At 37.1% G+C, this 25,865-nt stretch overlaps 1 protein-coding gene across 10 annotated transcripts in view; it reads right to left on the bottom strand.

The window, feature by feature from the left end:
- CACNA2D1 (calcium voltage-gated channel auxiliary subunit alpha2delta 1) overlaps positions 1–25,865 on the bottom strand; it is a 399,914-nt gene that overhangs the window by 315,070 nt on the left and 58,979 nt on the right. For all 10 annotated transcript variants that reach the window (XM_054068845.1, XM_054068882.1, XM_054068852.1 and 7 more), the window contains exon 3: positions 10,901–11,017. In XM_054068845.1, coding sequence (XP_053924820.1) covers positions 10,901–11,017 — 117 coding nt within the window. The remainder of the gene's footprint in view (positions 1–10,900; positions 11,018–25,865) is intronic.

Consider the following 25,865-nt stretch of genomic DNA (forward strand, 5'->3'; position numbering starts at 1 on the left):
TTAGCGTGACACTGTAACACAGATAATTTTAACTTTTAATATAGGGAATGCATAAAAAAAGAGGCAAAGCATACAAAGCATTCTACTGAGACAAATACTGGAATGATGCATACAGCCAGGTATCAGTGCTATGAAAAAAAAAAGATATTGAAAGACAAGAGAATATGTCTGAAAGAATCCCAAAATTATCCAAGACCTGGGGGAAAAAGCCCTCACAAAGGCAGAATCTACACTCAGAGAGTCGTGTAGAGTGCACAACTACTGTACAACAGTTATACATAAACTTGTGTGAAGAATTTTGGACCGCTGATAACATCACTTACATTTGGTTCTTCTCAGTAAGGTTTAATAGAGCTTTCAGCAAATAAATGGAGTTCTTAATGCACAGATTTTAAAATTCAGTTTTGTTGTGGTTGAAAAAGTAAGCTCAGTGACTGCGGGAAACGAAGGTAAGGAGGGATGGCTAAACAGCATTACAGTTGCAATGCTCAAGAACTAACATTCTTATTCAGTCTGTTTAGATAGGTAACCTTCCATTAAGCCAGACAAATTTTAGCAAACTAAATTACTAACATCAAATACTGTGATTTTGAAAAATGAATGTTTTACCATGCAAAATCATTATTCCTTAAAATTTCCAATTAGACTTAGTGCAAAATGGTCTTACATCAATAAATGCATCGCTGTGTTTCTTGGGCAGACGATCTGAATAAAAGCCATCAGACCAAGAAATAAGCACCAAAATAGTTCTCTTCACTTGTCAGGCAGAAGCACATACAAGAAAAACAAAAATATCTGGAGGAGAAGAAGCTGCCTGAGGGTAAGCCTCAGCTAAGAAGGGTAGCAAAGCCCTGGAGACAAAAACTGAGACAAATCCAAGAAAAGCAACAACAGAGGTTTGGATTGCATTGTTTTGTTTTCAATCTCAGCTTCTGAAGCTGGAAAAGTAACTTTATAAACAAAGGAAAGCAAAAGAGCAAGATTTCACCCTTCACAGCTGCTACATCAACCCCCCAGCTAAGGGCAATGCTCACTTTAATGAGCTTACGCACCTGCAGAACATCTTCTCTAAATAAATTTCAGTATCCATAAACCTACACAAAGGAACTTGCTTGTAACAAAAACACACAGAGAATCCCGCACAGGGAGTTTAAAACAAAACAACAACAATACAACCTCTGGAAAATTAGCTAAGGTCATTTATTTTGTACGAGAATTTGCTCAAGTGAATAAGTAAAGGCGAGCGAATGGGAAAGAAGCGCTACAGCTATCAATGCTCTTTATTTTTTTTCCATACCAAATGTCGAAGCAACAAAGAAGCCATGCTATCAGTTACAACCTACTGTGTAAGCAGAAAGAAAAGTTGAATTGGGAAGCTGAACATTCAAAAATATTATTTGCCACAAGCTCTTTTTCGCTTTCATCATCTCAGTCATATTTCTAAGTTTTAACTGCAATACACTGTGCTAGCAGGACAGAGATTCAGCAGGTGTCTCCCTAAGCCAGCGTACTAGATGCCATTTCAGCACTATATACAGTTCAGGTCCACAAAAATCAAAATGATGATTCATAGCTATCTATAAGGATATGAGAAGTGGGAGGGATGACCCCCTCTTTATCCGTCAACAAGAATACAAGATTTACAGAAATAAACTGTGGAAAGAAAAAACACAGAAACAGGCAGTATTTGTAAGCCCTTTCATTGCAAGCCCTTCTGATTTATTTTTCAGACTTTTAGGATGCCTTGCAAAGCATGTGATTTATGTGAATCTATCCTCCGAGGCGTAACATTGTATCTATACAACCTGAATTTCAGTTAATAAAATAAGACTAAAGGCAAGACAAGTAAAAACAAATTTAAACATCTGACATGTGGACAAGTTGACAAATGTTTGACTTCAAAAGTGTCAGGTCTCGCTAGCTGTCATTCCAAAACACTTTTGCTTCAGCAACTATGACTTTTTAAGATTAGGCTACATGTACATCTGGAGATTTAAGCAAAGTTCATACAGGCTAGTGGACTTATCATTATAGTCTTAAAAAAAGCATATGCAAAACCTATTTCCTAGTGCGCAATTTTTCGAGTGAAGGCGGTTTTAAAAGTGCAGTATGAGTCTTAAACTTACCTGCAAAGTTCCTGCAATACCTAAAATAGCAGGTCTATTTGGACCAGCTTTAGGCATAGACTGAAATCTAAATCTAATGCTGCAAAAAGGAGATGACAATGTCTATTCTGAATGCTAGCTGGAAGCATCAAGAAATAAAATTTATAAATTTTCCACCTTAGTGAATTGCTCAGAACGTAGAAAATTGATGGAGACATAAAAAGTAAACATATAAATAGACTAAGTCCTAAATCTGTAAAATTCTACCAAATATATAATGGAAAAGACATAAAGAACCAAGATATATTGTCATGTAAAAACATATGGCATTCATGACCTTACAGTCCTTCTAAAGAGAAATGTTTATTTTATTTGTATTTTTCTGAAATATCAGTATTTTTCTGATGGGATATTGGCACAATTAAAGGCTTCTCGTTTGCCTTACTACTACCTACTTTTCACTAAATATCTTTTCAAAAAGCCCAAGAGCCACCTCCAGCTTGAAAAGTTAAAAAAATAAAATATTTTGGAACAGAAGTAACAGACATAGCCTAGCCATTTCCAGGGGAAAATGGACATGTTGGAGTAAAAAAAAAAATCACACAAAACCTGCATTCAGTGCACAAAAACATGCACAGGCAAACTTCATTCATCTGTTCAACCATGTGAGCTTCCTCTTCTTAGAAGTCAGACTTGAAATTACTTTCGTCAACAGCCCAGCCTGCAAAGTCCACTGCCAGCTTCCGTATGATGGCCAGCTTCTCATACAACAATTAACAAAATAAAAATAATAAAATGCGGGAAAGTGTTGCTTGCTGCGATACTAAACCACAATTCAAGCTATTTTCCTTCTCTGAATTTCTAGAACTTGAGCCCTTTTCCAATACAATTGTCTAACACTACCTGTAACTGGCAAGTGAGACAAAAGGGTAGAAGTACCTGAAAACAAAAAGTAGAAGAGAAAATAGCAGCAAATTTATCAAGACATGAATGATGCTTCTTTTTGTACCGAAAGCTGTTTTGAAATCAGTACTCAATGAGGCTTGCATTCTTAAAATCAGCTATTGAAAACTAAGGAAGGGAAATGCATTTATTTCATGAACCTCCTGACACTGGCATAACTCACCGGTAAAACTGAGACCCCTCCTTTTCTCTGTTTGTTTCATGGGTTATCTCACCAACTGATAGAAAACACCCGTTGCCTCTATCAACTCAAGACCTAGCTGGGGAGCCTTCTAATGCAAAATCACAATGTTTACTGTACCATCATTTGCAAAATAATAAGGGAAATCAGAACCCCAGATTGCTCTCCAATTTAGGAGGATCTAAACTACACCTCTGGAGAATGACCTAGTTTTCAGATTAAAAGGCAAGGACTCTGGCCCCCCAAACTCAGAGACTAAGAATAAAGAGAGTTAACATATTTGAAGGGATTACAATGAAGGCAGAGGGTAATTGTTAGCATCAAAAAATTATTTTTGCACAGATTATACTATAGATTGAAGGACTTTAGCTTTGTGATCAGAAAGATGGTAAGGGACATTTTTCATGGGCAAGCAGTGAGAGGAAAAGGGGGAATGGCTTTAAATTGCAAGAGACAAGGTTTAGATTAGACATTAAGAAGAAATTCTTCACAATGAGAGTGGTGAGGCACTGACATGGGTTGCCCAGGGAAGTTGTGGATGCCCCATCCCTGGAAGTGTTCATGGCCTGGGTGGATGGGGCTGTGAGCAGCCTGATATAGTGTGACACATTCCTGCCCACGGCAGCAGGCATGGAACTAGATGATCTATAAGGTCCCTTCCAAATCAAACCATTCCATGATTTTATGATTCTGTGACTTAAATGAGTAATCTTTAGATTACCATGCAGAAGTGGTGAACACTACTATTAGGTGACTATTTAGGAGCTTAGGAGACCAGTGGCTCAGTTGCAACAGAGCCCAAAGGGAGGGATGCTGCCCAGTGCAGGTGTTGCTAAATGAGTGGACAACTTCAATTTATCTGCAGGGCATTATAAAGCCTGAAAAGATATCTTAGTACTGGCAATTTAAGATTTGCAGACCAAAATTAGGTGTCTCGGACTGTTTTCAACCATTTTCGTCAAAACTCAGGCTATAGAGTTTTGGATCCCTTCCCAAACCCAGAAGTATTAAGCACAACTACAAAATTTATTTTATTTTTATAGGTCTTTCAGGCTACAAGAAAAAATTACTAACCCTATTTAAAGTGCACAGCATCTCTGCCTAAAAGTGTCAAAATATGTTATAACACATGTTTATTTAATCTTCCCAGTTGTATTGTGAGACACGGAAGTCTTATTTCAGGCGAGCAGGGAAGTACTAAGGGATCTGGACACACTTACACAGCTGTGTTGAAATTGCATCTAAACTAGCAGATAAACATTCTGAGCTCCTCATTCACAGACACAGTTGTGCACCTTGGACATTTCCCAACAGCACGTAGAGGGAACCTGTCTCCTAGCACACAATCTGTGCCTCGGTTTCCATGGAAACTCAGTTTCCTCGGTTTTCATAAGAAACCAAGGCATAAAGGCTAGAATGAATATATGATGTCTCTGGTTGAGATGTCTGAAGAAATCTAGACAATAAGGAGCAAATCTGCATGTCTACACAGAGCCCAAGAAGCCAAGGGTATTGGCTAGTACCTTCCCCTGAATGACCTTAATGTAAGAGTTTGATAGTTAAATGTAAGAACAAATAACCCCAGAGCAAAAGAAAGAAACATTAAACAGTAATTTGGCAGTGAAAATAAAACTGTCTCTCATTTTCCAGTGACAAGTATTCCAGTGGAACTTGAGTGTTTGCTTTATACCAACGATTGTGTTGTTGCCTTAAAATATGGGCAGTCACAAAAACCAGGTTTATTAATAAATGCACTTTGAGTGTGCATAATAAGTGTTGGTAAGGTACAGACACTGAGGATTTCCAGAAAGAGAGATTTCCCTGAGGAAAAGAGCATTTGCAAGGGCATATGCATACATCTTCATTTTGGATAAGAAGACAAGTAGGATTCATCTCAAAACTATTACACAAACACATAGCCAACAGTTAAACAATTTTGGAAGGCAGAAAGGGATCTTATCTAAGCAAGAAATAGGAGGACATTTTGATCCCATTTCCAAAATTTTGTGTAGGCTGTTTGCAAAGTCTGTTAGGAGGTGTTCTTTATTCATCATTTGCTCTCTTAACTGTTACCTAAGAGATTCAAACTTGCTTACTCTCTTCAACTTGCTTACTCTCTTCTTACTGTTATATTGAAATATAACAGTATCAATTAAAATATAACAGTAAAAATAAGCAAGAGGGTACAAGTTCATATTTTCCTGCCACAGAAGATTAAGTATTTTTCATGATTTCTAATGGGTAATGAGCTGCTCAGATGGGCAGAGGAAGGCCAAGGGCTGCATAACTGAAAAAAATCACACTATATAAGAGTGAAGCTGCACCTTAGATCCTAGTGTGTAGCACTGGATTAAATATTACTTTAAGGTAAATCATACTTCATTTCCCTCATGACACAATGCATAAACAGGAAATAAACCCCCAGAACAGCTTTTTGCAAAGCACTGAGTTTTTAAAATAGACTTTTCTAAAAAACAGAATTTATTATTTTAAGTTTTAAAGTGTGCCAACATAAAGCAGGATCTTTGCAAATCTTATGCTTGCTACAGTATTTCACACAAGCAATAAAACATATATAATGACTTCAGCCCATATATTAATGATTTTTAAAGGGTTTATATTTTTATAGTCATTGAGAAAATGTGTAACTTCTCAAGCCATATTTTATAAATATGTTACATCAGGTAGTCTATCCAGTATCTATTTCTAATGATACTTATGACACAAATACTAGTGTCTTCCAAATATGAGTATGCTTGCTGTCTTGTATGTAGAAAAGTTTTTGTTTAAATTATTTGGTTTCCATCTGAACTGAAAGATTATGATCTGTGACCATGATCTACAAAGCTCCAGAAAGCATAACTGGGGTAGGAACTTTGTTTAAAACAAAGGGTAACTCCAGTGAAAATGAACAATTTAGGTGCTAGACTGCCCAATGGGCTAGGAACACTAATTGTTGGTATCCTTGAAAAAAGTTGTGTACCTGAATAATGTCTGAGAACGTTTCTGAGTTTTGCCCACAGTTACTGCAGGTTACATTTTCAATGAAACTTCCACCCATCTTCCATTACACACGTGGAAATGCAAGTTGCAATGGTAGGAAAGCCATTCTGTACACCACCTTTAAGCAACATACAGACAGACAGAATACTAATGTGCCCATAATATCATAGAATCATGGAATATCTCAAGTTGGAAGGGACTCATAAGGATAGAGTTCAACTTCCTGCTCCTCACAGGACTATATCAATACCATATGCATATGGAAATTCCATAATACTAAAATAGCGTCTGTTCAAGAGGGTTAAGGCCAGACCAACATGCAATAGTAAACAACACTCAAGGAAGAAAAAAAGAAAAGTTCACTATTTGAACAACAGGCTCTATCACAGACAGTCTTTGACATCCTTAACTATAAGGCTGTTGCCTATCTCTCTTCTTTCTACTCATATCACTCTATTCCTCCAGTACACCTTGCTAGAAAATTCTCCATTTTATTTTCATGCTATCTGTTTCTTCTGTGGTTGACATTTTCTAGTAATAATTATCTAGGAAAGCCCAATGAGTTCAGATCAGGAGTTTCCCTGCTCTCCTTCCCCAGCTAAGTACCTATTTCCAACATCGGTTTTAAGCTTCTCCCTAGCATAAATTCACACATGTGAAAAAATAAGACTTTTTTTCCTCAGTGGGACAAGTCACCTTTATCCAGATTTTCATTATAATCTTTTCTCCTGTCATTCAGAAATTAAATCAGAAAGCTAACTCAAACTTTTTTGTGTGTAATGCACAGAATCACTAAGTATTTTTACCTTTAAGTCATCGCTAGGGATTTTTCTACCACAAAGTTGCATCAAAACACAAATAATTTGGAACATACAAGGTTTTTTCTCATTTAAAGGTGCTCTTGCAGCTCAAGGGAATTCAGCTTATTAGAAAAGTCATTCGTAATATTGGCTTATTACAACCTTGCCCAAAGATTGTTTGTGTAGCATGCCTGGAGAAAAGCACAGCATCCCTGGGGTATGTTAGTCTCTGAACAATAACCCTGTTGATGTCATTCATTGGCACCTTCCTCGTGGCATCACTCTAGGATGTAAGATCCTCTTGCATCATACACTTTTTGGGACTCAGGTCTTAATTAACGCTGTGAGTCATATTAGCCCCAACGGTAAAACCCTCTGTGCAGTCATTAGTAACAGTACCATTGAACTCCACTCCTGATCTCACAGAAAATGCGACCCAGCAGATTTAAGACTACTTAAATTTCGGATAAATAATTCTGCTTCACTACGTAACAGTTTACAAAATGCCAGCATAACAATAATACTTGAAAAAAGAAGAAATATAAGTACATATGGAAAGTGAAGAAATTCTATTCTTCACTTCAGTAATAGTTCAGATGCAGAAGACAATAAGCAAGTGTGTCCTGCGTATAAAAATAAGAAAGGCTTAAAATCAGAAGTCACTGAAAGCTCTGGCATATACATAGGATAACTACAAATAGCAAAGCCAGCATAAATATCTGAGCCCTTAGGAGCTCCTAAGGTCAGGTGATAACACAACATGAAGTGATCCCAAATTAATAAGCATGTAGAATATGAGTCAGCAAAGAGATCTGACCAGGATCGAGTTTAACAAAAGGGTATTTTTCCCCTGAAGTAATGCTTTTTAGGTCTTTTCCTCTTTTCCTTTTTTTCTAGTCAGATTAAGCCCCTAGGTACATGAATACACATCAGAAATATATTTTTTTTTACAGAAACAACAGAACTCCCCAGAACAGTTAACCTTGATAATGGTTGAGAAAAGTATCTGAATCAGAAATTAGAATCTAAATCAAACAATGAAAATAATATTTTAAAACCTTAATCAACATTGAGTCATTTGTACTAATTTGAGAAGTCATACTGATTTTTTTAATGCATTGGCTTTGACTGCGTCTTGCATTTGCTACAAAAGGAAAATTAAGTTTTCTCAGGAACCACCTATGAACAACCACCCCCAGAAAGCTGTTCTGAAGAAAGCAGTTTTAAAAAAATGTTTATAAATATCTCTTGCTTAAAAAAGCATAGTAAATTACCCTATGCCTAACTAGGATTTATGCATATATAAAATTAGAACATTAAAAGCACACAAAATTCACTGACTGTTTCAGTAAGGCAAATGTCTGAAACCTGAAAACCTCTGTAAGTCAGCTATGTCCTTCTTGAACTGGAGTAGAGCAATGTTTCAATAGGTCATTTCAATCACTTTGCCACAAAAGGGATCTTACCTACATCTCATAATGATGGAATTAATGTTTGTAAATTCTGTTGTTTCCCAAGCAATGAAAAAAATCAATGTAAAAAAAAATTAGAGATGTTATAACACTAAAGAGAAGTACCGTTGACCAGTACTTAAGTGATAGCAAATCAAATTTAGTTGTGTGACATGTGTAGGGGATGCTAAGTTACTTCCACCTCTTTGGGAATGAATTTCACTCCAAATGAAGAGTCAAGACAGATAAAAATGTCCATCATCACATCCTCCAAAATAATAAAATTGGTTTTAAAGTTATAAGTCACTAATACTCCTGGAAGACTTTTTATTTGCTTTCAAGATGCATTGACTTGACCATTTAAAATTATCTGAGAAGTTCTGAAGACCACAAAAATTCTTGAAAAAAAATAAGAACGAGAGAAACCAGACTGAAAATTCATCCTTTCCCTAATTTAATCTTCTTTTATGTCAGGGAACTGAATCATATTACCCTTTTCAAAAAGTGCCCATGGATTTGCGTAAAATGAGGTAGGAATCCTTCCTTCACATTCACAAAGCAATTGGTTTGGAATCTTTTCTAAAGTAAGCATGAGAGACTTACTTAATTTTCTTAAGGTTTTAAGATCAAATCACCACAACACACACAACACACACAAACACCTACATTAACCTGCAGTCTCAAAACAAGATTTGGCTGTGATAACTTAGAAATATCAGACTTATATGGCTTGACAGGAAAATAGTAGAGGAAATAGTGTGTTCATAAAAGTCTATAAATGACTTATTTTGCAATAATAACGCAAATTCCACAGAGTGCTATATAAGCACATACTCCTTAAGTTAAAACAAGAAAGCAAACAAAAAATCGTTATCTATTTTACATTCATTTGACTGAAGCAGAAAAACCTTGGCCCAGATAACACTGATAATCCGATGCATGTTAGGCAAGCTATGGGAACTGGAAGAGTGAATTCCTGCTAAGAACAAAAGGCAGAAAAATGGGTACCTCCTGTGGTACCTACACATAAGACAACTGACTAAGCAAAACCTCATCACCTACAAGAAGGATAACCTTCAGAATAGCACGCAGCAGAAGCTTCACTCTCAGACTGATTCTTCAGCTATATGAAACTACTGATAAAAGGACTGCTAGGATGGGACTCATCTCCCCCAGTTTAACACACCTACAGTACAGACATTTACATCAAGGCTCCTCTGACAGAGAAAGTGAGAAGTCAGTACTTCTGGGTTGTAGTTCATTCCATTTTAAAGTCTTACTCAGAACACGTCAGGTCAATCCTGACTGTGATAAGTCTGTTTTGTACCACGGAACAAAAAGGAAGCTTAATATAACCAGCTGAGTAGATGTCTACAGTTAGATGAATTAATCTCTCTTTCTTCTCTCACTTTAAATGACACCTCCAAACTCATCTGCAAGTCTATGTGAATATGCAGTTGCTCAGGGAATCCTGTTCTCTTGTTCCATCTTTTAAGCCTATTTCTAATAGTTCTGCTCTGTTAAAACCTCTATTTATGAATTCATCCAGATACCCCATGCATGTTTGGTCAGTATCATCTGAAAAGCACTCTAAACTCTCACGCGAGTCAAAGTGATGCGAGTAGGAATCACAAGAAGCAATTATCCAGGTTTGGCGTCTTACATGATAGAAGACAAAGAGACTGCTGGTAAAAGCACTTTAAAGAAATAGCTACTTCTAAAGCGTAAAGAATCATGATACAATGCAGAATGGTCTTCACACTAATAGTTCAGGATTAACTTTGCTGATACAAAACATGATTGAAATACAGAATGAATTAGCAAGTCAGAAATAGAAAAGGTATGGAAATTAATCTGATTCACACATTGCTACAGTTGTTGAAGCAGAAGAATTAGATGATACCCTAAAGAAAGGCTGAGTAACTAAAAAGACAAACAGATCAAATAATAGCAGATGTAGTTAGCAATAACACCAAAACAAACTTCATGACTTCAAAAATGTGATTATTTTTAAATCACATTTAAAAAAAACCTCTACTTCTTTCCCCAAAATCACTAGACTGCAGAATACAGTGATATTCAAGTCATAAACATTCATATGCGTCACTTAGAGTAATATTTTCCAATCTATTTATAGCTTGATTTTTCATTTGGCCATGGTTTCTAATCTGTCCATCAATATTATAAGCATCTGCCCTATGCCAACGAACTAATGAGTTCATTTTCTATCATGAAGTCATAAGCCATCTTTCTACATGTCATGTCCTGTACACATCAGGCTGACATTGCCTGTAAGCATATAGGCAGCAAAAATATTAATAAAAGCATGTGTCAATGATAAATAAAGATTTTTATTATTCTTATTCTATATAGAAAACTTAACCCATTAGTACTCACCACCAAGGCTTTAGACCTGTTACTCAGAAGTTTTTCAATGTCTCTGGCTGCAATCTCCACTAGCTGACGAGGGTTGTTAGCTTCTACAGTATACAAATTTCTGTTTTGCAAATAAATCTGCAAGAGGAAAAAAAAAGAAATAAATCAAAACGGCTACAAACATTCAAATTAAGCAAAGTGACTTGACAGAACAGGCATCAAGATGTCCTCTGTTCTTACTACAGACCTTCAGAAAGACTATCGCTAGGAAAATCCAGACTTGCCTTTGTGAAAGAAATACTTCTTTTTGCTTGAGAAATAGAAGGTGCCACTAAAAATCATTTCATAAATCCTCAAACCCAGCTGTTTCTAGGACAGACAATCTGACTAACAAATGCTAAAGAAATCTGATTCCCATAGAGTGCTGGGAGAAAAGTAAAATGGAGATCCTTTAAAATCACCAAAGTTGAAATTATATAGTGACTGTTGATTTTAATTCTTCCTTGAATACTGAACAACAAGCATATCATTTGAAGTAAATCATTTAAGTTACGCTAATGCAATCAATTTAGTCCCTTATCTGTTTAGTCATATTATAGTTTTAGTATTCATGAGGAAAGAAGAGGAAGAAGACAAAAATAAGAGGAAAAGGGGTAAAGATAATAACAGAAGAAATGAGAAAAAATGAAAGGAGGAAGGAAGCTGGGGGGAAGAGGGGAAAGTAAGTATAATTCTGCTCTATCATGATAAAGATTATCTCTGGTGAGGAGACATTAACTGTTTCCAAAGCAGAACATGCATATAAAGAAGATAATTTGGTTTGTTAAACAAAACCACTACAATAAAACATATGCAACCACAAGAAATAAAGAAGTAAAAAGTAGCAAGAAATCCATTTGCCCATCTCTGTCCTGTCCGAAGTGAATAAACGAAAAGGGGGTGGGGGAGTGGACACCTTATGGCTAGACAGGCAAATGAGAAAAACTAATTTATGCAACCAACAGATGGCCTGAGTTTACTCAAGTACTCTGCCTCTCCGCAATGCTGCCTGGTGGGGGCCGTGCTGTCTCCCAGGGAGTAATTCCAGGCACAGGCAGGAACAGGTCCAGTGCTAATGCACTGGCTGCCGTCCAGCGTAAGAACCGAGAAGCTGCAGACCAGGCTGAGTCTATCAGCCCCACTAGGTTTCTCGGCTTAAAGCTATGGAGACCTTAAAGAAACTCACCAAAATATGTGTCTGATGCTTGCTGCTGATGGTTATCACAAATAAATTTCTGATATCTACACTCAGGGCTGCAATTTTTAATTGGACATGTCTCATAAGCGGTCACAGGTTTCCATCACTTTTTAATTTCACATCATTTAGGTTAGGTTTTGGTATTTTCTTTCAGAATACAGTCTTTCCACCAACAGCTGAGTAATTGGAATAAGCTTTAATTCGTCATAAAGGAGGAATTATTTTAAAAATTAACTGCAAAGATTGTTTCCAATCAACTTCCAATGACAGCTTGGGTGTTTCTAAGGTGCTTGATTTTCAAAATTGCCACACAGAAAGTTTTTGTCGGGTGTAATCCAAAAATCTCTCTTTTTCTTTTTTTTTTTTTTTTTTTAGGACAGGTCGTAATAGTAGAAATGGTCTATAGACCAATTATTAATTAAAAAATATCCTACAACAAAATTTCTCACATTTTTCTCCGAAACACATAAAATTGGCACAGTCATTAGCAGGATTCAGAGTTAACTTGACTGCAGTGATCAGAAGAGCCCTACAGTTCTACAAAGCAAAGCAAAAATGAAATCCGTTTTATAGATTCAAATGGTTTGAATCAGGAATGGAAATTTCAGAGAAGTATCTAAATTGTAATGACCATCAAATCTGGGTAAACTATCAGATTTCCCATCATCAGCAAATATTCATCCTGATGACTTAAGGAACAGCCACTAGAATGAGTGTTACGAGGCATTCATGTCTTATTCTGTGAAAAGCAGTGCCAAGCTCTTTAAACATCACTCATGGCTATGTACAGTATATCTGTGTCAAATGGTACTGGACTTATGAAGAATGGTCACAAGATTTTGCAAATAGGCTAGAAAACTGTAAAATAACTTTCACCGAAGTTTTTAAATAATAAAGTCAAATAATTTTAAAGCATTTGGGTTTTTTTTAGTGAAAATGTTTTGGTTTAACCAGATTTTTTCAGATTTCTGGTTTTTTTCGAATTTGTTTATGCACTTTTCATTTGCTACTCAATGGTGAAAGGAATAAGAAAATTTAAATATAATCTTTTTTCATTTTGGATTTTCCGTAGGGCAAAGACATCCTAAAATTTGGAGGAAACAGTAGTTCATTGCAAAAATGCCATTTCACTGTAATTATTTTTTTCAGTCAATATTATAAACAAACATTAAGAAGGCCACAAAGAAAATGCACAGTATGGGTGGAGGCAACTATGTGCTTCAGTAATGCAGATTTGGGGCATATGGATGATAGGGATGACTCTGAGACCGCACTGATCAGCTGTATAAAAATGAGCACTAATTCAACAAGTGTAAATTCTTTGACATAGTTAAGCACTTAGTGAAATATGGTTTTTAACAGGCTTTGATCTGACAGCCTCAGCAGAAGTTAAGGTGATGGCACACTGCATCCACACCATCAAGGTTTTGCAACCCACTGACCAGAAAAGCAATGCCAATAATTCAGTGGACTTAATTTTTCAATATAGAGCAAACTTACAATAAGCTATAGTGTATCATAGTGTTTCATCTGTATCTAATCCATTCTCACAGCAAATGTATGATCCTATAAACCCCAATTTGAAAGCACTCCAATTTTCCATATGCCTTATTTCATGGGGAAGTTGTTCCCATAGCTCCAAGCTTGAATGGTTTGAAAGCCGCAGACTATCAAACCATGATCTAGTAGGTACATTTGTGAAAAGAAAACCCACATTTTCATTTTCTTCTTCAGCACCAGCTATCAGAATATTTCAAAAGCCTGTATCATTTAACAAGATCATCACTATATTTGGCAGGAGTCCTACTCATTCTTCAATATAGCAGGCGTTGTGGGTCCTTTATAGCAGGCATTGTGTGTCCTACCACCGAGAAAGCCCAACTCCAAGGCCGATCTCACAAGCTGTTATCTGTCAGTGGTTAAAAAAAATATTTAAAAAAAAAAAAAATTCAAACCAACTCCCCTTTGAGTTTAGCACAACATTCCACATAGAGCCGTCAGTGACTCTTTTCTTTCCTCTTCACTTTACCCCATGCCAGGGCTTGAGGCACCTATCTCCTCTGCTTCAACTACCAGAAGATATATCCCACAAGTTCCTAGACAAAAGGCATCAGAATTAACTCACACACTTCTTTATTTTCCTGAAGTGTGAGACCTGTCTCAAGGAACAGTGTCAAGGAGTATTCACTAATTATTTAAGAAGTGTGTACATAATGTATTTGTTGCCTGCTCCCTTTTCTTGAATTCACCCATAGCACTGCAGCAGTTCAGCACACTACCAAACAGGGAAACGATACACACTTCAGCATTTCGCACTCCGTGACAAACTCTTCCTTATCCAACCCTCCCACCTAGCAGTCAAACACAGTTAGCGAAAGCTCATCTCAAATAGCCATCGAGGATCTTACCAGTAAAGGCGTGCTCATTCGTCTTTCAAAATGCAATTTGGCAGGCTCCGTGCCTTGTTAAGAAGAGCTAATTTGGATACATTTTATTAAATTGATTTGACCCAGTGAATGCAAGTTTCTGTTAGCTTTTACATCTAAAATCAGTTTTAGTACTTTAACCGCTAATGTTTTGCTAAAAGCTCTCCAAACCGCCAGTAAAACCCTACCACTTCTCACAGAATAAAGCCACATTGCATAATTAAGTAAAATTTGTAAGGTCATAGCACAAAAACTACTTTTACTTTTCTCTGAAATCAAGAGCTATGCACTTCTTTATTCAGGCGAGAATGTATTAAAATTGTTTCTTAAATGCTATTTTTTTATTCTAGTATAATGTACTGCAAGGTTTTAGAAGAGAAAATATGATAGGGAGGGTCACGTTAGAATGAAACAACGCATGAAAGACAACAGCTAAATGTGGTCAAGACTAGAAAAAAATGCCAACTCCTCAGCAGAACATACCCCTCTCCATTCAGCCTTCAAGAACATGTTTATAAATTTCTCACAGAGTGACATTCTCCTTGCTTTCTATAAGATTTGTGAGACAAAGTCAAATATTTCAGTATAAATTGAGAATGAAAGATGCAGTTTCATTGCATGGCTCTTGCTAAATTGTGGCAGGCATTGGGGCCCACTGTAATGTTGAAATTTTATTTAAATGGCCTTCATGCTTTATTACTCTCAAAAAAAGTTCCTGAAACTAATAAACTATCTGTGCTTTGGATCTGTGGTCTTGGCATTGTTTGCACATACTATCCAAATAACATGGAACATTAATTCATGTCAAATTATTCTAAACTACAATACAATTCCTTTGCCACTTTACCTTTTTTTACTTTGTTTGTTTGCTTGTTTGGAAACCATCAGTCTCCCATTTTAAGAAACAACACAGCCTCTTCTTCAAGCAGCAGTAACCTGGCTGAGGGCTCAAACACAGGACATGAACGTGGCCTTCTCAATTCCAGCACTGAATACTTCCATGAACATTGAAGTCATAGAAGACAAGATTTTCAGTTCAAACACAAAATTTCAAAAGGTAACCAAAAATGCTCTACATTTTCATGCTTTCAAATACTTTGGAACAGAGAAACAAAAATAAATTGCAGTAATAGCTATCTATACTAGGTAAATATAGCAATGTTTTTATTATTTCAATATTACTTTCAAGATCCCTTGGCTCAACTAGACTAGGGGGACACCTCTGTCAACAACAAAAGCTTTATAATCATTCTAAACAGACAGCTGGAGAGCATCAGAGATGCTGCTCAAAGATACTACCAAGCTTGAGACCCCAAATCAATCAGAACTTTGTGGTAGATCTTCCTCAATCCTTCCTGCAAACAACTACACCAAAACACTGAGAGCGCACGCGAGACACCGAGTTAGGTTTTACAAGCTTATATACTGCTGCAGAAAGCTGGACCTCTTCCCAGTCTCTGTTCCCCATTGCCTCCTGGGTCCGTGCCAAAGACTCAGCCTCTGTTTGGGTGCTGCTCTAACTCCGAGCTCCTCCCTCAAGAGCTCTACAAGCTCCTCCTTGGGGTGTCCTAACCTTCTGCCTTCTCTGGCTGCTCTCTCTTGGAGCACTCTCTTTCACTCAAGCTCCTCCTTTGAGTAGTCTTCCTCTGAGTGCTCTGACATGCCTGACTTTATAAACCCTTATCACCTGTTAGCAGCTACCCTGGTGATTGGCTGCTTCTCAGGATCTCACAGATGCAGCAATTAAGTTCAACTCAGCTGGCCTACGATTATCTCTTGTTTACATCATTTTACAACATTTACATTTCCCTACAATATACCAACTAACTTATTAAATAAATAAATAGAATCCTTAAACCACAGCAAAACTTAGATAAAGGTTTGGTAAATCATTCTCTTCCTACCCACTCTCTGCTTTTGGAGAGCGTATCCCATGGCCTGTTCACCCTGGTTTGTCCAAAAAGTCTCCTGTTTTCTACCACCATGGGCACTAGTGGGCCTCAATGACCATGATCTGCCTAACTGGGAACCTCCACCTGAACCCCTGTCCACCAGCTCTGTTTCAGTCCAATCCTGGCATATAGAGTATGTATGCCCATCTCCAGCCCTGGGTCTTGGCCCTATGTCACAGCCCATCTATTAGATGGACCTCTTAGATACATGTTAAAAGATTTCTCTAGTTCTGCCTCTTGAACGGATGTTTGACCCACACTGTAGCCTTGTCTCCAATCTCTTCCTGGCCCTACCTCCTTTTACTCCTGGCTGGAGACCCCAGTTGAATCCTGGACTTGGTCCATTGCTTGTCATGTCTGAGACTGCTAACAGACCCCATTACCAGCACTCAGCTCCCTTAAAATTGTGCAGAGCTAAAAACTCCCCTTCCTACCTGACTTAGGTTGAAGCCACACAAAGGAAACTACATTATCTCAGCATAAGAAGATGGAACTAGAAGAACTCTACAATGTTTTTTACAGGCGCTTGCATGTTTCTTCATGAAGCCACGCCAGATTTACTGCTTGTGGTTGTGAAAGAGCTAATCCAACACCATGTTCATGTTCAGAGCCAGGATTTCTAGGACAGACACTTCACACACCAGCAACCCTAGATTACTTATTAACTGCAGCACAGTTAGTCACCAATGCAGAGAAGTAGCTTAGGCACAGAGCTTCCCTCAACAAAGAAGAGATTTGAGAGGTCTGATTACTGGTGAGCAAGGTGCAGAAATAGTCCAACACGTTCAACCTAACTTCTTGCTTGGGACTTCTTGAACATCCCATCGAGGGCATACTGCTATGGGTGCTACTCAACACCAAAGCTGGTTCTGTGCATGTGTACTTGCTTGCTAGTAAGAATTGAAGAATGATGTTTGTTCTTTGTGAAGAGTTAAAGATTTATGTAGCTTTGAGATTTCTAAACCTAAGGCTGAACAAGCATCCAAGTCACTTTTATAGTTACTGAACAGAATAGGCACTTCCAGAGGTTTATTCATTCTGATAGAGCATTTTATCAGCTCCTTTTCTAGACAAAAGTGAATTACCTTACAATTCTTTATTGAAGTAAAATATTTGTCTAATAAACCATATCAGATTAGTAAATTAAGAAAAAATAAATAATGGAATAACTCAAAGGAGATTTTCTACTTTACACATCTACTTCAATTTGGCTCACAATGTTGGTCACCTCTGAGTTCATTCATTGTTCTCTGCTCTCCGTCTCCCTTTCCAGAAAGAATCACACAGATTGACCCACAAAAAAAGAAAAAAATGTATTTCATCCTGGGAAGAAAAGAATCATCTGCTTGGGAAAAAAATTACTATTCTTACAAAAATTTTGAGTAAAGTTAAACTTTTCAAAACAAATATTTTGACACAAGTATATTGTTTTATTAACAATATTCCATGTGTTTTACAGAATCACAAACGGTGTCAGTTTTCATAACTTTGTTTAGCTAACAAAATATCAACTAATAACACCCGTATATTGGCTAATTTTTTGTTTTGGCTTTATGAGTGCCACAAAGTTACATATCACTTTCTTATTTACGTGAGAAAAGTAGAGAAGAGGAGAAACCTGATGGACATCTAAACATACAAAGAGATCTTTACAGCAATAAAAGTCAGAAAACAAATAACCACTCCAATCCATGTGAGTGATTATTATTGCTAACTTTTGATTACTGTAATATTTTCCTTTAACTCAAGTTTTTAGAAGTCACAAACAGGTATATAATCTGCCCGGAGGCAGCAAAATCTTCTTACTATCATATCCTTTTTTCCAAAGCTGTACTAATACTTTCTATTTCTAATACAGGCCAAAGAGATCTTTTTCCTCAACAGAGATTTCTTTTCCTTGAATCACAAGCGATCCATTGTGGAACACATTGAAAAATGTTTCCTCCTAAGGAGCGTTCTGTATGTTCAAAGAAATCGGTCTGAATAATTCAAAGATGTCTTACTCCCTGCTCCATACAATGTATAAATAAGATTACAGCTGCTCCCTAGCAACTCACAGATGCCTTCATTCTTGAAATTGATGGCAACAACACAAAGGAAAAAAAACACCCCAATAGTTTACTGTAGCTGTTGCATTTCAGGATCACTTGCCTGATCACTGACTGCTGTGAAGTCCTGGGACGACAAGTGACAGGGCAGCTGGTGCACTGAAAACTATGGCATATCATGGTAGTGATGGGCACATTAGGAAAAAAATATCAGAGCAAGTTCACTCTTAAGTAATGCATTCAAGCTGAATTCTGCAGGACGCTGGGAACACTTACGCCTCAGTTAACATCAGAGAGAGTATAAGTAGTGCCAAAGTCAATTGGCTCACTCGGGTGCCTACTCAAAAGGAAGCAGATAATCAGGGATACTTTGTAGGATGGAATAATCAGACACTTTTAATTGTTGACAATTAACGATGGAATAATCAGACACTTTTAATTGTTGATATTTAACGAAGTAGTCTAGAGGACTTCAAAATTAAGAAGTAATTTTTGTAATTGTCACTTTGTATTCAAACCTTCATAAAACATGAGTTCAGCTTTGCACCTCTGCTATTGTACAGACATCAAAAATGGGTCTAAAAATCCTCCTTCCTTAAGGAAAATGTATTTTAACGCATTCAATTTTGTTTCATAGTGATAGCAACATTGTATTAAATAACAAGTCTACATCATTTATTGGTTTTAGCTCAGGCTTTTATCTGAGACTGGATGAGAAGCTAAAAACCCCAACTGATGATAAGTACATGTACAACAAGTGAATCTTTCTCATAACAGAAGAACAATAAGAAGAAAGTGTTCCATGTTTCTTCTGTATTTATGGCATATTTTGAGATGTGCACTTATGTAATTTTTCAAACTTATTTATTCGTACGAAATTGTGTCCTGCCTGAGCTGCTTTTAAGGCAATTTGACACCTACTGACTCTCTCCCCAAAAGTGATATTTATTTGCAGGGAACTAGCAGAGTCTTTTTGGTGTTTTACTAACCACAGGACTTGAAAATTGATTAGTGATAATGTTCAGGTTTTTGTTTGGTTTGGTGTTTGTTTTTTTTAAGGAAAATCTTTAATTTGCTCTCGGCTTCTATAGAAAACATCTGAATACAAGCATCAATAGAGCTGATTTTAGGAGTATTAAAGCCAATGAAAAGTTATAAATGAGCCAAGAACAGTGCTTTGCTCAAAGATTATCCAAATCATTAAATAGTAATTAAAACTATGGTAATATTAGGCCACTCCTTCCCTTGAGCCTGAGCAAGCTTTGTTAATACAGCCACCTATTCTTAGCGACTTACAGCTGATTATGCTTGCTGGATGAGGGAATTCTTCAAAATGCCAGTTTATTGCTAAGGGAGCAGAGGGAGAGTAGCATCTGCAAATAATAGAGGCTCCCTGTCTTTTGACAATCTCTTAATTTCTACTCGGATTACAAAGAGGACTTGCAGATGTGTCTTCAAATTTCCCAGCCTGCATTTTTACAAGTGATTTAATTCTCCTGACATCTCAACATTGGATAGCAATGTGTAAACTCTAAAGAATTTAGTTCGGAGGATTCTATTTTTAATGTCTACAGCTTTAGCATTTAGTTGCACACAGAACCATAGCAGTGGCAGGGGTATACCCCAAATGGGAAATACCTTTATAAATACTGCATTATAAAAAAAAAGTTACTGTATCTTGGTAATTTGTAATCCCTCTAACCCACCTCATGCATTATTTTAATCTTGGTGGATTAAATGGACTCCAACTTCTCAATTAATACCTGATATGCCCATGTTTCAATGTATCATTACATCATCCCTTCATAATTCCATTCTAAAAGTAATCCTGACCTCACTTCATATCGCCACCCCCAGCTGCGTGTCCTCACCTTAGGGATGAGACAAAAGAAATAAACATAACGAGTGTACAGTAGCAAATTTGTGCTTAGAAAGAATTCAGGCTTTTTAGAGAACTGGCCTCATACACAGCCCAGATGACAAATCTCACTTACTGATAAACGATCTATTTTATTACACATTACTGAAGGTATTAAAAAAAATAAAATGTTTCCTTACTTTCAGAATTTTCTCCTTCTCCTCCTTATAAAAACAATGCAACAAAGTGTACTTTCAGAGAAAACTGCAGTATAGACTTAGCAGCAGCACTCATAAAAATGCCTTGAACTGAGGGAAGTTTCAACACATATAAACCCAGCAATCCAATGGGGCTACAAGAAGTACTTCAACAACTCCAAAACACTTGTGTTTCTTTTTTTTTATTATTATTTGCATTTCAAAATGACTCTTCAAAATTTAGATGAATTTATTTTATATTGTTAACAATTCCTCTCCTATTTAATGTTAAAAAATAGTAATTTAGTATTTAGTAATTTAGTATTAGAGAGCTGCACAGAGGAGTAGGACCTGGGGGTAATGGTTGACAGCCGACTGAACATGAGCCAGCAGTGTGCCCAGGTGGCCAAGAAGACCAATGGCATCTTGGCTTGTATCGGAAACGGTGTGACCAGCAGGTCCAGGGAGGTTATTCTGCCCCTGTACTCGGCACTGGTGAGACCGCACCTTGAGTACTGTGTTCAGTTCTGGGCCCCTCACCACAAGAAGGATGTTGAGGCTCTGGAGCGTGTCCAGAGAAGAGCAACAAAGCTGGTGAGGGGGCTGGAGAACAAGTCTCACAAGGAGCAGCGGAGGGAACTGGGGTTGTTCAGCCTGGGGAAGAGAAGGCTCAGGGAAGACCTTATTGCTCTCTACAACTACCTGAAAGGAGGTTGTGGAGAGGAGGGAGCTGGCCTCTTCTCCCAAGTGACTGAGGACAGGACAAGGGGGAATGGCCTCAAGCTCCACCAGGGGAGGTTCAGGCTGGATATCAGAAAAAAATTCTTCACAGAAAGAGTCATCAGGCACTGGAACAGGCTGCCCAGGGAGGTGGGTCAAGTCACCTTCCCTGGAGGTGTTTAAGGAATGGGTTGATGAAGTGCTTAGGGACATGGTTTAGGGAGTGTTAGGAATGGTTGGACTCAATAATCCAGTGGGTCCTTTCCAACCTAGTGATTCTATGATTCTATGATTCTGTTTTGTTCCATTGAGGGCAACAAAAAGAGAAAAAAGGAGAAAAGAAAGGATTCAATTTTTTTCTGACTTATGAGGTCAATCACAGTGAACCTCCCTGGGTGGCAAAATTTATTCACTGAATACGAAAGTTTCCTTAATTCACATATTCAACTCATTTAAGCACTTACTTTCCTTTCTTAAAGCACTGGAGAGTAGTACACCAAGGGCACACAGTGAACAGCTTTACAGTTACTCAAGTTATGCCTAGAAGTGTCATGGTGTTGGTTACATTTTCCACTTTCAGGTGTGAAAAAGAATGGAGACTGCACATATTCTCATCAATAAAATTATGTTTTATATGTCATAAATGGCTCCAAATTCAGGGTCAAAATAGTGAGAAAAACCAAAAACATCAGAATCTATAGCAATCAGAACATTTACATTAAATTCAGACTTACAAAGTCCATGGCAAAAACCTCCAAAGAAACAGAAACCAGTTGCATTTGGGTTGTTACTCTTAAAATCAAACCATCTTTAAAAAAAAAACCAAAACAAGATCTTGCATTTCTTCTTCATATTTTTCTCAATCATAAAACCTTCCATTATTTCACCAATCTCAACAAGGGTGAACAAAGTATATTCTGGAACATAGCCACATATCCCCTCAGTCCATCTAGTAGTTCATCAGATAGTAGCATGAGGTACAAAACTCTCTGCCTTTGGCTAAAGCATATTCAAGATGAATACAACCTGATGAATATAGTATTAAAAGGGGGGAGGGGGGGAAGAGGGGGAATAAAGCTGGCAAAATTAAATTGAAATTTCAATCCTATGGATCTGCTTAATTTTTTTAATATAGAGAGCTTTTGCTAATTCATCGCCTTAACTTTATGATTTTTAAGGAAGAGCCACCTAAATATCATGCTGATTACAGAGAAAAATGTCAGGAATGCAAACATTTATTGTTAAGTCATCTGTCAAGCCTCCATTTGAAGCAGCAATTTCAAACAACGTATGACAGTAGGAAAGACTTATTCAGATACAATTTTTACATTAAGTGCAAGCAAGCTTTTAAATCCTACCATTGCACAGACCTCTATTTAAGTTAAAAAGAGAATAAGGTGAGTTATATGACAGCTTCTATAGGTAATATGTTAGTGGCATGCCTGTACCTGAAGAGCCTCTAGAACTTAACACTATCTTTTCTAAATTCTGTAATGAGCCCAACAGAAAACTACCCCTATGTTATAATTCCTTCTGGCAGAAGGAAGCTTTTCTGAACATCCCTGTTCTAGGGTGGTACAAATCAGAGACCTGTCTCTCTTACAAGTCGCTCATCTCAGTTAAACTCTAGAGGCGTATCCAAGACCTGAAAAGCTAAACGCGGGGACTGGGAATCTGCTGCCAATCTGAGTGCTTCAGCAGACTCACACCATCTGTACATTAGGCACATAGACCTCACACTGAGCAATGGATGAAATGTGCTCACGCAGAACCATGGCTGAGTGTTCAGCAAGGAAGAGCTAATTATAATAAAACAGAATTCAATAGATAAAATAAATAAAAAACACTTCTAACAGTTGCTGGTGGACTCATTCTGTAAATGGAACTCCTCACTACATATCAAATATCCATTTGTAGCTCTCTTTCATTTTGGCGGAAGAAACAGTATTTGTATCTCAGTATGAATCTCATTTAAAGGCCAAGCCAGTCTGTATGGGTTCACTGTACAGCTCCTGGGACTGTAATAACAGCATGCCCTATGAACATCATGCATGGATTGTTTTTGCAGTGATGTATCAAAAAAGAAACAGAGTCAGAGACTAGTTTTCCTTGGAACTGCCTCTCATTCTGCTGTTTCATTCAATTATGCCATTGCTTGAAAAGGTTACACAGTGCAAGATGGCATTTTTTTGCCGTAGCAGTCATAGTGAAGCTCCAGAGTGTTTGTCACGTCAAAGCTCTTAACACAGACCCACATTTTTAATATAGTGTTTATGTAAAAGAGGATTCTCTTCAATCAGTTTGGAACAGACAAGCTCATGCATTGCTATAAGGCATGTTCTCTGCTCTGAGGTCTTCCTTACTGGGTACTGCAGGGATCCCTCCCTCCCCTCTCCTGTCCCTAGAGGTATTTAGGAGCTGGAAATCAGAACCATACTTGTTATAGTTTATTAGATTAAAAGAGCTGTCAATTAGCTTAGTCATGGGCCTTTGCTGTGAAAGGTCTATGTAAAAACATAAATTGAGCATACTTCCATCAATACGGGACTACGGATTTACTTCTGTAGTTCAGTAGGCTCTTCACCCACTTTTTTCTGCATGCTGAGGTAACTATTCACAGGTATAGAACAGGACTTTGAGTGCAGTTTTTGGTTTTCACTAAGACAAGATGCCCACTGATGAAAGAAGCTAGTGGGATCATATACATCCTCAATATTTATTTTGCTACATGCATTTAAATTTCTATTAGGCTGCTGTCTATCCCTTCTTATTTTGTTCTAAAATCTATTTGCTGTGTAGAAAATGTGTATCATTCACACCAGAGCATCTTCATAATGCCTGACATCACAGACAGTTCACAAGTAACACAAAATTACATGAACTTTTTTGATGTGAAAGGACAATTACATTATAGGGTTTTTGTTTTTTTAATTTAAAATCATAATACTAATATTGTTAAAGGGCATATACTAAGCTTCTTTGATGAGAGACATTTAAGAAGCACTTTGGACATCTTGCACCTCCTTAGCAAAGATTTTCCTGTTTATCCTGTCTTTCTGCTTACAGGTCTCAAATTGCTGTATATACAACACCTTCTTATAAACATTCCCTTTGCTCTTCTAGGGAAAAAAAATCTGTTAAATCATAGAAATGACCCAACAATACCCTTTTCAGCTGGGCAACTACAGTAGTAGTAAGATCAAGCTACAGCCACTGTTTCTTGTGTAAACGTTTGGTTTTTTCAAAGTACTTTTTACCTGCTTAAATTGTAAATTAAATGCTGTTCCTAGCAATTGTAAATCAGTGTAATCCACCAAAGTCAGCGGAGCGCTGCCAGTTTTCACCCAGCTGAGTATTTTGGCATCTTAAATCCTGCCTTCTGGCGTTGTTAAAGCAATCTTTACATTACTGTATTGAAGATGTTATATTAGTATTAAAGCCAAATTGGAGTTCTCCCAGATCTTGCCTAAACTCATAATAAATGTCCAGAAAAGCAATATTTAAAAATGTACTTGAAAACTAGTTTTCGAAGACCATTTTGAGGCCATTCCTTGATAGTGTAATTAAGACATGAAGGACATAAGAAGGAACAATATTTCAAACACAATCAATTTACAATAACAGAACTTTCACTTAGATTTTACCAGTATTTGTGTTGATTCATACCATAAAAGTTGTAATTTACAACTAATTCACAGGAAGAGTTACGTGGAGTTAAAGCTGTTTATGAAGAAAATAAAATCTAAGCTCAATTCTTGTCTGGATCAGAATTCTCTCTATATGGTAAATATCGATTAGTGAGTTAAGGCAACTCTCTAAATTAAAGATCATGTTTCCTTTGTGAACCATAATAAACCCAATCTTTTGCCCACTCTCCATCTCCTACATATATACTCATTTTTCTGTTCTTTCTACTCCAGTTATACTGGTTTGCTTGGTTAAGGCTACGAATAACTGTAGCCTCAATGTAGAACTCCTGATTTAATGACATCCAAGCCTTCTTTAGCAATTCTTCTTCCTACAGGCATTACATTGCTGTTATCATTGCTAATAAGAGCAAGGGTGTGTGAAATGTCCACTGGCATAAACATATACATATTTTCAGCAATAAAGTCACTACTGAAGTAATGCACTAAATCAATTCCTAAATATTTTCTCTTTTTTAACACTGTGTGGAATATTCATGATCACATTATCATGTGTCTGCACAATATAGATATTTTCAAAAACCGTGATTAAAGAAAGTTGCGACGATTTACAGTGACTCTATCAAATGTGCAAAAGCAAAAGGAACAATGGTTAGTTGCTAGAACAAGAATGTGATTCCAAGTCACTGTAAGAAATCTGTCCATGAGCAAAGAAAAGGGAATTCTTCTCTGAGGACATTTCTCTCCTTAAACATGATTCCATTAAATTGAGTACATGTTGAATGTAAACAACTTAAATACAAAAAAATGCTCTCCCTGGACAGCTATATCTACACTGCAGGATAAATAGGGCTTTTACATAGGTACTGATCTCAGTAGGTCTGCTATTCAACTGATGAGT

The sequence above is a fragment of the Cuculus canorus genome, chromosome 1 (assembly GCF_017976375.1).
Source record: "Cuculus canorus isolate bCucCan1 chromosome 1, bCucCan1.pri, whole genome shotgun sequence".
Taxonomy (NCBI): Eukaryota; Metazoa; Chordata; class Aves; order Cuculiformes; family Cuculidae; genus Cuculus; species Cuculus canorus.